The 11878-nt window shown below is 43.8% G+C and overlaps 1 protein-coding gene across 2 annotated transcripts; it reads right to left on the reverse strand.

Annotated features, from left to right (window-relative positions):
- HAPLN2 (hyaluronan and proteoglycan link protein 2) lies at positions 1 to 11024 on the reverse strand. 2 transcript variants are annotated; one of them, XM_082203968.1, is made up of 6 exons: positions 10308 to 11024; positions 9207 to 9320; positions 7325 to 7678; positions 5893 to 6009; positions 4546 to 4731; positions 1 to 2644 (listed from the first exon to the last, which is right to left on the reverse strand). In XM_082203968.1, the coding sequence occupies exons 2-6, from the start codon at positions 9292 to 9294 to the stop codon at positions 2361 to 2363; spliced, it is 1029 nt and encodes a 342-aa protein (XP_082060094.1). In that variant the 5' UTR covers positions 9295 to 9320; positions 10308 to 11024; the 3' UTR covers positions 1 to 2360. The 2 variants fall into 2 exon arrangements, with proteins under 2 accessions (XP_082060094.1, XP_082060093.1); XM_082203967.1 differs by having other exon boundaries at positions 10323 to 11022.
- Positions 11025 to 11878: the final 854 nt, after the last annotated feature.

Raw genomic sequence — 11878 nt, forward strand, 5'->3', positions numbered from 1 at the left:
CTCCTTCAGCATATTTATTTAGAAGTAAATCCCAAGTTTGAGGGTACAAAGCACTCTGCACATGTACAATGAAACTGAATATTTTATGTATTTACATTTACTTATTAAAATGTCCCTTTGCATCCATGTGCAAGAAAGCACATATCACTAAGTGTGATTAGCCACAGAATGGAACACTCTGGACCAGTCTTCATCAACCTAGTGTCCTCCAGATGTTGTTGGACTACAACTTCCATCACCTCCAGTCAGCACATTGTAATCCAGTTTGGAGGGTACCAGATTGGCAAATGTTACTCTAAGTCATCTTCTAAGCATAATATGACAGTTAAGAGCCTCCTTACATTGTGTTATTTTGAGATTGACCTAGATCATACTCTTCCTCCAACAGCCAGATACCTTTGAGAAGCCTAAAAGCAGAATGCAAAAACAACATCCCTCTGTTGTTTCTGTCTTAGCACCTGCTATTCAGAAGTGTATAATGCCTCTGAATATGGAAAGCCAATTGGCTACTGTAGCTAACAAGCAGGACCTGCAACAGAAACTTGCAACATGGTGTGTTCCTGGTCCAGGGTCCAACCAGCTAGCTTTCTTCTAGGGTACTCCATTCCATTTCCCAGCATCCCAACCCGATTTTCCATTCCTCCTATATACACACAACAGGCAGTCAACATGCCATGCCTATTGAGCATGCTCAGTCTCCACTTGGCTGTTGGGGTGAGGGGATTCCTCCCTCCTTTAGGTTTCACCCTATACAATTTGCCTAAGCAAGACTTTTAAAAAAAATATGAATGGATGTTTGTCAAACTTTTTAATCTTTGGTGCTGAACACTAAAAAAGTGGTCTCTAGATGGGGAGGTGTGGCTGAGGCTTCATGCTGATTGGAAAATTTGGCTTTCCAGCATTTGCCAAAGACTCACACTTCTTATCCACACATATTTCCTCTGTTCTTTCCAGGCACGGTCCGCTCTTAAAAGCGCTGTGTCTGAGCACCCTTTTTTGTCCAGAACTTTCCCTGCAAAAACCTGCTCTTTAAAGCTGAATCAGAGCAAATGGCAATCCGCAGACACCCTAAATTGCTGTTTGCTCCAATTGAGCACTAAAGAGCAGTTTTTGCATGGAAAGCTTTAGATGGGGGAAAGAGCCCTCAGACACGGAGCTTTAAAGCATGGACCTGTGTCTGGAAAGAGCAAGGCAAAAGGTAAGTGTGGCGAAGGCGGAAAAACAGTCACACAGACAGAAGTCCAAGACTTGTTGCCAGACAAACTACCCTCTGCCCCTCCTAGCTTTTCCTGTATCCATGTCTAGAATGGTGCATTGTTTCCTGTGCTCCTAATGGAATTTTATGCTGCAGACCTCTTCTCTTTACAGAAGTCACAATTTGCATCCTGCTTTTTGGAATGGATCACCTGGCTCCTGATTCCTTCTCCATAATTCCTGACCGCCCCACTGTTTTCCAGATTTCACACTCGATCCACATCTTGTTTCTGTTCCCAGATCTCAAATAAAATCCTGTGTTCACAAACAACTTTTATCAGCCCCAGCTGCTTAGACTCCCAATTCAAATCAGCCCCAGGCTCCTCTAGGAAGTGTCCTTGATCTCTGATAATTTAAAGAACTACAATATCACTTTAACCAGTCATTACTTCCTCCAAAGAATTCTAGATGGGCCCAAGTGTCAGTAGGTGGCTGAGGTGGACAGGATACCTTTCTTCAAAACTGGAGGTTGTACGAAGTCAGGAAGAATAAAAATCAAGATTCCAGGTTTAGATATTTTTTAAAAGAATACTTAATAAGGTAGTGAAGCAATGGTTGGGTTTGCAAGCAAATGTCCATATTAACAGGACATTTGTTGTAAAGTTAGTGTCTGTTTTAGGAGGTATTCACTTTATTACTAAAAGCAGTCAAGTATTGCATTAATTGGGCAAGATAATGGGATCTGGCACACTGAGAACAAACCAATTCTGAGTGTGCATGTAAACAGGCACAGAGAGAGAGAGACATAGACCCCAAGTGTCAGTAGTGGGTGGGACATCCCTCTCCAAACCTAGGAAAAATGTAGAGGTTGTACAAATTCAAGAAGTAAAAGTCAGGACAAGGCTTCAGAAATACCTACACTTGAATACACAAAGGCAGTTTGTGTGATTCCAAAGCCTGTGACCTATGAACTCCATCCTTAGATTAAGATAGGGATCATGGAAAAGTCATGGTGAGGAAAAGCCCCTGTGTGATGTCATACCAACACCTTCCATGAGTGTCCTTGGGGAAAGAGATCTTTTGCAAAAGGGTTGTATGTGTGTCATTTTGTGTGGTCCTCTTTGGGCCTAGCTGGCATCTAAACTTCTCTGTCTCTCTCATCCTCTCTACTTCACTGAGAAGCAGTAGACTCCATATTTCTTCCGTAACTTGCTGGGAAATCCAAAGCTGTGGACGCTGGGATTTGTGAGTCCCCCGCAGTGGGCACGGGGAATGTTGATCGGAAAGCGCACACTGCCGTCATCAAGCCAGCCTCCGTCACAGCGGTCCAGCTGGGAGAATTTCCACGCAGCGTACAGCTGCCCGACTTTGGCGATGGCAGCCCTGTCGTTGCGGCAGGCTTGAGTGGCTTCCTTGAAATTCATGTGGCCCCGGATGAAATAGACCCGGCCTGGGCAGAGGAGCAGAGGGGAAAGAAGCAGAAGCAGGAAATGATGTTGAGGGAGTTAGAGTCAATGCACAAAGGATTTAGCTACGACCTGGCTGGACTACTGTAATATGATCAATATGGGGCTGCCCTTGAAAAGTGTTCAAAAGCTTCAGCTAGTCCAAAATGCTGCAGCCAAACTGCTGACTGGAGCCACAGGGAATATGTTACTCCCTTGCTAAAACAACTTCACTGGCTACCAGTCCATTTCTGGGCACAAAGTGCTGGTTATGACTTATAAAGCCCTAAATGGCTTCAAACCCAAGCCACCTTAAAGTTAATATCTCCCTATACAAATCTGCCTTGGTGCCAAGATCCTTGGGTGAGCACCTTCTATCTGTCCCATAAACATGATTTGTGATGACCTGAGAGAGAGCCTTTTCTGTGGCTGCTCCCAGATTGTGGGATTCCCTCCCAAGAGAGGCTAGACTGGTTCCCTCTTTGTATCACCTTCTGCCGGCACGCTGAGACCTTCCTGTTCAGACAGGCCTTTGGAAACTAAGGGACATACAAAGCTGATCACTGGGCCACCATCAGAGCAAACTGTGTTTTAATTGCTGGTTTGAAATGCGCCTTGAATCCCAGTCTGAGAAAGGCCAATAGAAATGCATCAAATAATTAATATAGGAGAATTGCACAGCTGTCACAGCTGCAGAGGAAAAGGGTGGCCTGGTGGAAACTGCCAGGGTATGAAAAGACTAGCAAATGGCAGGGAGCAGGGCAGAAAGACTACAAGCCCCAGTATTCATTAGTTCTTTCCTGCTCAGCATTAAAATCTGAGGAACTGGAATAATATTTTAACAGGTATCCTACACATTGTTGCACACACCCCAATCTCCAGGCAGTGAGAGACTCCAGGGACGTCTGTGTTTTCCCAGAGTTTGGTTTCCTTGGAATGAAGGTCGATGGAGACTATGGTATCTTTAGGTTATATGGTTTTATTTACACATATATACAACATATATACTCCCTAGGATGGAGGGGTGCACAGCAATAACACTCCAACAGATCTTGCTTCCCCATTAGTTTTCCAGGTATATCTCGCAGCCACAGCTTTGGAATCCAGCACAAAAGCAAGACAAGCCTCCTAGGATGATGTAGCCTCCACCCAGGGTGCGGGGGGGGGGGAGGCCCACCCATTTGTCTATACGGCAACCTCCTTGGGCATGTAAATGATGGTACTTAACTAGCCAGCCAAGGCCACTACTTTAACAAAGAGGATAGTCTGATTGGTTCAGCAGACTCCTCTCATAGATTCTGACCCCACATACACAGGATCACAGGTTTGGAAGGGACCCACAAGAATCAACAGATAATTTCTAAAGAATGAAGGTGGTGGAATAGAAGCTGCTTTGGTAGGGGAGGAAATATTTCATCAAAATTGTTTCGGCATAGTGTTACTTTAGAGAAGTCACTCATGAATTCAAAATTTAAAAGACTAGAAAAATAAAGCATAAAAATATATGGCCTTTTCATGCCATAAAATTGAATTTTTTCATTCATGACTTATGAGATTGACTATATGGGATAGGAAGGGGGGTGAGGGAGAGCTTAAGGGTATGTTACAAGTCTGTGTCAAGCCCAAACAAATTATGCTTGGGCGCTTGGTTTGGGAAAGATTATGAAACCTAGAGCCCCAGCCTCACAACACTCTTACGAGGCAGAATGCCACTTTTTACTGAAAGGTGAAAGGACCGAGGAGAGAACAAACTGCTTGTCCAGAGATGCACACAGAGTCCAGGAAAGAACTGCTGAGAACCATTAATCTGAGCTACATAAACAAGTTTATTTCTAACAGTAGGGACTAGAAATTTGCTTCGTATATGAATCACACCAAGCCTCTGGCTTCGTCTGCACCCACATACCTTTCACAGCTGAACTGAAACAGAAGGCATCAAACCGATCTTTCAGCTTGTCCCTGGCGCCATAACTTCGAACCCCTGGGAGAAGAAGGCGTCCCCCACAGGGCTCGCGGGAGTTAATGATGGGGTAATGGACTGTTCCTTCCATGACCCATCCTGCGTTGCACCAGTCCAGCCCTTCTGTCCAAGCTAAATGAAGAGGAAGCAACAAATGCAATACAATGAGTTAACTGAGCACCAATTGCTTCTTCTGGTCCATTCCCTGCACCTTGAAGCAACATCCATCAACCAGTCAGGGGATGCTTGTTCTCACTATCTCTATCTATGCCAGAACAAGCTTCATCAGGTTGTTTCTAGAAGCGCAAGGTGGAGGATAATAAAAACAAGCAATCAGTCAAGAAACAAAGGAGGGCATTTTAGGGTTTTCCTTTTCCTTTCGGAAGGAGAAAGAGTCATGAGTGTTTCTTACTCATTCCATGGCTGAAACACAAACAAAGGCTTTGTCTATTTTTAGATGGTTTCAGGGCAGTCACACACAATCCCACTTTCAGTACTGCTGCCTTGTTTCCCATCAGTGCCAGTCTTGTAGCTTCCTCCTGGAAACCCGTATTTTTTATGCCACAGACTTTTTGGTGTTTGGTTTTTATTCCTGTCCTGCTTTTGTTGCACTATCCTGCAAGATGGCAATAATGTAAAACTGGGGAAACATTGGAGAAGAACTAATAAACCAAAATGATGTGTGGATGGTCCAGTATAAATCAACCACGAATGCACCTATAGTATCAATGACATGTCACAAAAATGCACCCACAAAACCCCCTGCCAATTTGGAGGGCCCTTGGAATTTTCAGAGGAGCTATTTGCTTATTTGTAAAAATAGTTATATAGTGCTATTCATATTTTTTAAAAACTATTAAAGCGGTTTACAACAATTGTACATAAAACCACACAATAAAAAGCACATAAAAAATAAAATCAGAAATGAACTTAACAACTGTGGAAAAAATTATTATTAATTGCCTGCATAAACTGGATGGAATAGAAAAGTTTTCAGCGTGTGTTTAAAAGTTAAGACAGAAGGCGCCTGCTGAATTTAAATTGGCAGATTGTTCCACAAGACTGGGGCCTCTTCAGCAACCACAGCATCATAGCTGTTTGTTTATTAAAACATTTATATACCATCCCTCATTTTTTAAAATCTCATATCCAAAATAACAAAACATGAAAAAACCTCACAGCAATGACACAGAAGCAAATAAACCCCACAACCCAACCAAAGCAAAGCAAAGCTAAGCAATAAAAGCCATCACTAGCAGGTGAGTAAGAAAACATTAGCAAAAATTGGGTTACCTTTATAAAGCTGCCCGTAGCTTGCCAGGCGGGAGTCCTGCTCTTGACAAGCCTTTTTAGCCTCAAAATAGTTGAATTTGTAGCGCCCTTGGCTGGTCTGGTAGGGGAAGACAATTCCTGGAGAGAAGGAGTAAGAGAATTTTGGGGAGGAGGTGAGTAGGGGGTGATGAGCCTTGAGTTACCTTTTTAAAAATAAGTATTAGGTGTTGTAGGGAAGGATATCAGAAGGAAAGATTGCAAACTTTTCCAGTATGCTGTAACAGCAGCCAGAATCGTATTGGCTCAGAGGTGGAAGCAGGAGGAAATCCCAAGGGTAGAAGAGTGGAGAGCAAAATTAATAGAATATGCAGAATTGGACAAATTAACAGGGAAAATCAGATATACTAAAGACCAAAAATTTATAAAGGACTGGGAGAAATTTGTGTGTTATCTGGAAAACAACTATGGTGTAAATACAACGCTGGTGGGGTTTAAAGAGGCTCTGTAAAGAATTTATGAATATTGTTTAATAGAAATAACGAGGGAAAGGAGGTGTAAATGGCAATATGGAAGAATGGAATGTGTATTAAAGGGATAACTACGAAAGAATGTCAGTGACGTTGAAGGAAGTCTAAAACGGATATGATTTGTTGTATAATGGATAAAATGTATAATGAGTTGGAATTCAATAAAATCATAAAAGCAAAAAAAAAATAAGTATTTCATTATTACATTTATTTGAAAGTACAAATTGAAAATAAAAGGCAGAGGGTGAGTGTTAACATAACAGGCTTAGGATTGCTCAGTAACTATACAAAGTGATAATCTTAACATTGGCCTCACTTACACTGTACATTTAAAACACTGAGAGGCAGTGAGCTTCATCGCTAGCTAGTAGGGAATTTGAATGCTGATCTCTCCCAAGTCCTAGTCTGACACTCTAACCACTACACAACTCTGGCTTATACTTGCACACTGGTTCCAACCTGTCTTGCAAGGCCTCCATAGATCTATATTTTGGAAATTGCCCTGCGATCTGCGGAAGAGTAGTATATAAATTTAATTTAATAGAAGAAGAAGAAGAAGAAGAAGAAGAAGAAGAAGAAGAAGAAGAAGAAGGAGAAGGAGAAGAAGAAGAAGAAGAATTTGGATATGATATCCCACTTTATCACTACCCTAAGGAGTCGCAAAGCGGCTAACATTCTCCTTTCCCTTACTCACCCACAACAAACACCCTGTGAGGTGAGTGGGGCTAAGAGACTTCAAAGAAGTGTGACTAGTCCAAGGTCACCTAGCAGTTACATGTGGAGGAGCAGGGAAGTGAACCCGGTTCACCAGATTACGAGTCTACTGCTCTTAACCACTACACCACATTGGCTCTCAAGAAGAAGAAGAAGAAGAAGAAGAAGAAGACGAATTCTCATGGCCTCAGGAAAATGGCCGCACCCCTTACCATCTAACTGCAGGACCAGAGATATGCTCTCATCCTCCAGGCCGTTGATCAGTTGGCAGCGGTAGCGCCCCTCATCATCCAGTGCCACGTCAGAGATGGTCAGCGAGGCATCGTAGCGGTGGCTGCGCCTCAGGCGGGCCCGGCTGCCCAGTGGGCCGTAGGTTTTGTGGTGCACCCCGTTGGTGATCAGGATGACAACCTCCATGTATTCGGCCGGCTCCACTTTGCTCCACCTGACCTTGTAGTTTTGGGGTAGCGTCCTCAGGATGCAGGGCAGGGTGACGGTGGCTCCTCTCTGAGTGTGCACTAGCTTGGTCATTGGCTGCAGCAGGTATTGGAGGGGTGCTGGTGTTGCTGTGGGTGAGAGGGAAGGAAGGAAGGAAGGAAGGAAGGAAGGAAGGAAGGAAGGAAGGAAGGAAAGAAGGAAGGAAGGCACTTCAGTACAGCCACATCCACACCATACCTTTAAAGCACTATGGCGCCACTTAAACAGGCATGGCTTCCCTCAAAGAATTCTGGGAGCTGTTGTTTCTTAAAGGTCCTGAGCGCTGTTAGGGAAACCCCTATTACCTCCACAAAGCTACAATTCCCAGAGTTCCCTGTGAAGCGAGGTAGAAATTCTGCAAACCCCGTTTTCAGGAAAGCCAGTGCGTCCTGACCATAAAGCGAGAAAGAAGCAGTTGTGAGCAGGAACCTAAGGGCTGAATGGTACAGTGGAAAATAACTCCAGAAAAGGTGCATACAGCAAAAACAAAAAAACAAAAAACAACAACCCTTGGGTTGTGTTTTAAGAGACTCAGGTTGGAGGTGGTGGACTGGCAGAAGGTGGTCGGTCGGCTAGAGGATGAAACAGCTTAGAGGATGTATTTTTCCTGTTAAGTTGTGGGTGAACATATCAGATGACACAGCAATTCTTCAAACAGCTTTTGTTTATTCACAGGCCAGAACAGAACTGAACTGAAGAGTTCAGCCAGCCTGGTTATATAGAGCTCCAGTACAACGTAACTGTAACAACTTTATGTAACTATCCAATCACTGAACATCACTTTTGATCCCTTATTTGCATATGTGGACCTGAACTATCTACAGTATCCCCCTGCTGGCCCAGGGTGAGAACTTCAGTACATAACATTTCCTAAACACAGTGTGCCATAATGGAAATGCATTACTGAATAAAATCTGATAAACTGGGAATTTGGGGTGAGCCTCTGTATTGAACCCACAAAAGGAATTTTCTCCTTCAGAAGAGGAAGTTGTATTTCTGTGATAGGAATAGTGGCCTCCTGACAACTCTCAGCATCCTTCACAAACCTCAGCTCCCTGAATTATTTGGCCCTGATTTATTTATTTATTTATTTATTTTAAAAAAAAATATTGCCTGGACAGTGTTTTAGTGCTAAGTAAACTGTTGATAAAAGTGAGGTGTGTCATAAAATGGTAGTCATTGAAAGGGTTAAAACTGAATGTGTGCTGAGCTGTGATATATGGCTTTGGGTGTGGGGCAGATGAAGGACTGAGGGGGCTGTTGGAGGCCCCAACAATCAGCTGATCATCCACATAGGTAAAAACAGGCAACCTGACCTCATTGTGAGATGGGCATTTATTCAAAATCCACTTAAAATGATTTAGCATGATTAACTAATACAACAAAGTCGATGAACGTGACCCGTATACCAGCTTCTCAAAGTCTGATAGTTATTTATGCCTCCAGTGCCCCTCTGCCTCCCCCTTACTTCTCAGCACCCCCTAGTTAATCCCCCCAGGAGGCATTACCCACCAACTTTGGGAACCACTGTGCTCAGAGATCCAGTTCTTCTCCCGCTGTGGTTATGTGCGAAATCAGGCAGAGACATCTCTGTGTGTTTGTATGTGTCTTACACACCTGGATTTCCAGTTGGCTTTTGGTAAATAGCGGGGATTTCCGGAAGAGAGGAGAGACATAAGGAAGCCAAGATCAGGATCTGGTGCATACTTCAAAGGCAGAGGAGGGCCTTGCCTGAAAAATGAGTGACAATTGAGAAGGACCCCCCAGCCCTCTCACACGCACATACTGACAAATACACTTCCACTATGAGCAACATAACTGCCTACTGGATCTGGCCCATGGACCATCTAGCTCAGCATCCTGTTCTCACAGTGGCCAACCAAATGCTTGCAGGAAACCAGCAAGCAGGAGCCAAGCATAAGAGCACTCCCCCCCCCCCTTGGTTTCCCCATGGCTTAGCCAACATGGCTAGTAGCCATGGACAGCCTTCCCCTCCATGAATTTGTCTAATACTCTTTTAAAGCCATTCAAGTTTGCTGAAATTGCTCCCTCATGTGGGAGGGAGTTCCACAGTTTAACTATGCACTGCAAGAGCAAGTACTTTCTTTTATCTCTCCTGAATCTTCCAACATTCAGCTTCATTGGATAGTCTCCATTGAGTATTATGAGAAGAGGAGAAAAACTTTCCTCTCTCCACTTTCCCCATGCCAAACATCATTTTATAAACTTCTATCATGTTGCCTCTGACTCACCTTTTTTCTAAACGAAGAAGTCCCAGACACTTTTCACATAGGGGAGTTGTTCCTGGGTGTTCCTTTTCTAGCATCCAGTTTCTAACAAGGACAGCCAGAGAACCCCAAGGAAATTCATGAGCTTGAAAATTCTAGACCAACCTTCCTCAAGTTCCTCTTCCAGTTGTTTTAGACTATAGCTCCCATCAGCCCCAGCCAGCACAGATGTTTTTGCAGCAGCCAACCAGATGCCCCAGCAGAAAGCTTACAAACAGGACCTGAGAGCCACAATACTCTCCCCACTTGTGGTTTCCACCAGCTGGTATTCAGAGGCATATTGTCTCTGATAGTGGAGGCAAAACATAGCCATTGATAGCCTTATCCTCCATGAATTCATCTCATCCCTTTTTTAAAAGCTGTCCACATCAATGACCATCATCATCACAACCATTCATACACCGCAAGTAGAGAACAGAGAAGGACCCACCATCCGTTACCATACCTCTCTAGAAAGACAGGTAAATTGTCCAGCCACTTTGACGAGATTGCAACGGAAGCTGTCAGGAGACACCGAACCTGTAGCTTCTCATGAGAGTACAAAACCAATCCAGGGACTCATCTCCATGGAGCGATGAGCTGTTGTTCCTCTTAATCCAGCCTCATGGTCAACATCCCCCATTCCCACCGCACAGATCATAGAGAAGAATGGAAGTCCATCTCTGCCAATGTCACCAAGACAAGTTCTCCGGATGAGAAGCATTCCATCTCCCAGTAGGGACACAGGTGACCACGTCAATGCCAGTTGGACCTCATGAAGACATCCTTATGGTGGCGGTGGAGAGGTTGGCCAAGGATGATGATAGTGGTGCCCCACTTAGGATGGCTACGTCTGATTTTCCCTCATCCTTCTTCTGTATCCTTTCCTGCTCCCTCTCCTTCTCTCCTCTGGATGTGAGGTCCCGTCAACAGTTTGCACATTTTTCTGTTTTGTTTACCCCGCCCCAAGAATACATTAAAACGAAAGAAAGAAAGCAGAAACAGATTCTCATTGTTCTGCTTGGCAAACAGAACAACCCTCCTCAAACAAGCTTGTCTTTATTCCGGGGGAATTCAGACAAAATGTCAACACAGCCCTCATGCCGGCTTCTGGCACCTTCCATGGTCCCACTCCTCACGCAGAAGATCTTAGTAAACAAGCCAATGTGCCTTTTTTGTGGGGGGAGGCTAAAGCTCCAGAGTTTCCCACAATGCACCACATCCTAAAGCTGTGTCCAAATTCCAAATTATTATTCTAGCCACAGAAGAGACCAATTCTCACAGAATGCCTCAGACTAGCTATGTTAGTCATTCTGGTGGGAATCCAAGTGGTCATCCTGGAATAGATGCTCTAAGCCTTAGGAGCTTATGATTCCCGATTGCTTTGAGGTTTTTGGATATTAGTCAGCGGTTCTTCATTTTTGAACACTGGCCATACAGGCCGCCTACAGATGGCAACATTCAGCCACAGCCCATCCAGAGGCAGCTGATAGGGCTAAATTTGTGGGGTGGAGGTGGAAAATGTGACTTGCCCTTTCTCTGTATGTGGGACCCAGTTGCTAGGTAGAGAGCCCTGACTTCATTCCTAGAAGGAAACAGCTCAAGATTGATATATGTTTTGATCTCCTGATCAAGACATTATTGTTGTCAAAACATTTGATTATTGCTGATTTTATATTTTCAGTGTTTTAAAGAGGGGTTTTTTAGTGATCATTTTACTGTTTTATCCTCTTTGTAAATTGCTTTGAGGTTGTTGTTTTTAACAATCAAGTGGTGTGTAAATTTTACTAAATAAATAAATAAGCTTTTGCTGCCAACGTTCTGTGATGGGACTAGATGGTGTAAACCTGACATATCTGCATAATTTTGACGCAATTTTTGTGACTGATTCCCATCGCAAAAAACTGTGGGTGGGATGGAGAGAAAGAGAGACCTAATTCTGTCAGCAGGGACTGTCTTGTTATTTTTCTCATGAAAGCTGCATTGGGGGCCTTTTTAAAACTGAAAAGAGGGGTTAAAATG

Source organism: Podarcis vaucheri (genome assembly GCF_965113315.1).
Source record: "Podarcis vaucheri genome assembly, chromosome: 16".
In the NCBI taxonomy this organism is placed as follows: domain Eukaryota; kingdom Metazoa; phylum Chordata; class Lepidosauria; order Squamata; family Lacertidae; genus Podarcis; species Podarcis vaucheri.

What these genes read in the sequence shown, in the direction of transcription:
- HAPLN2 (XM_082203968.1), bottom strand. Translation starts at nt 9,294, where the DNA reads ATGCACCAGATCCTGATCTTGGCTTCCTTATGTCTCTCCTCTCTTCCG. An exon ending in CTACGGGCAGCTTTATAAAG is followed by an intron (nt 4,732 to 5,892) that starts GTAACCCAATTT and finishes CTCTTCATTTAG; the next exon opens with CTTGGACAGAAGGGCTGGAC. An exon ending in TTTCAGTTCAGCTGTGAAAG is followed by an intron (nt 2,645 to 4,545) that starts GTATGTGGGTGC and finishes TCCTCTGCCCAG; the next exon opens with GCCGGGTCTATTTCATCCGG.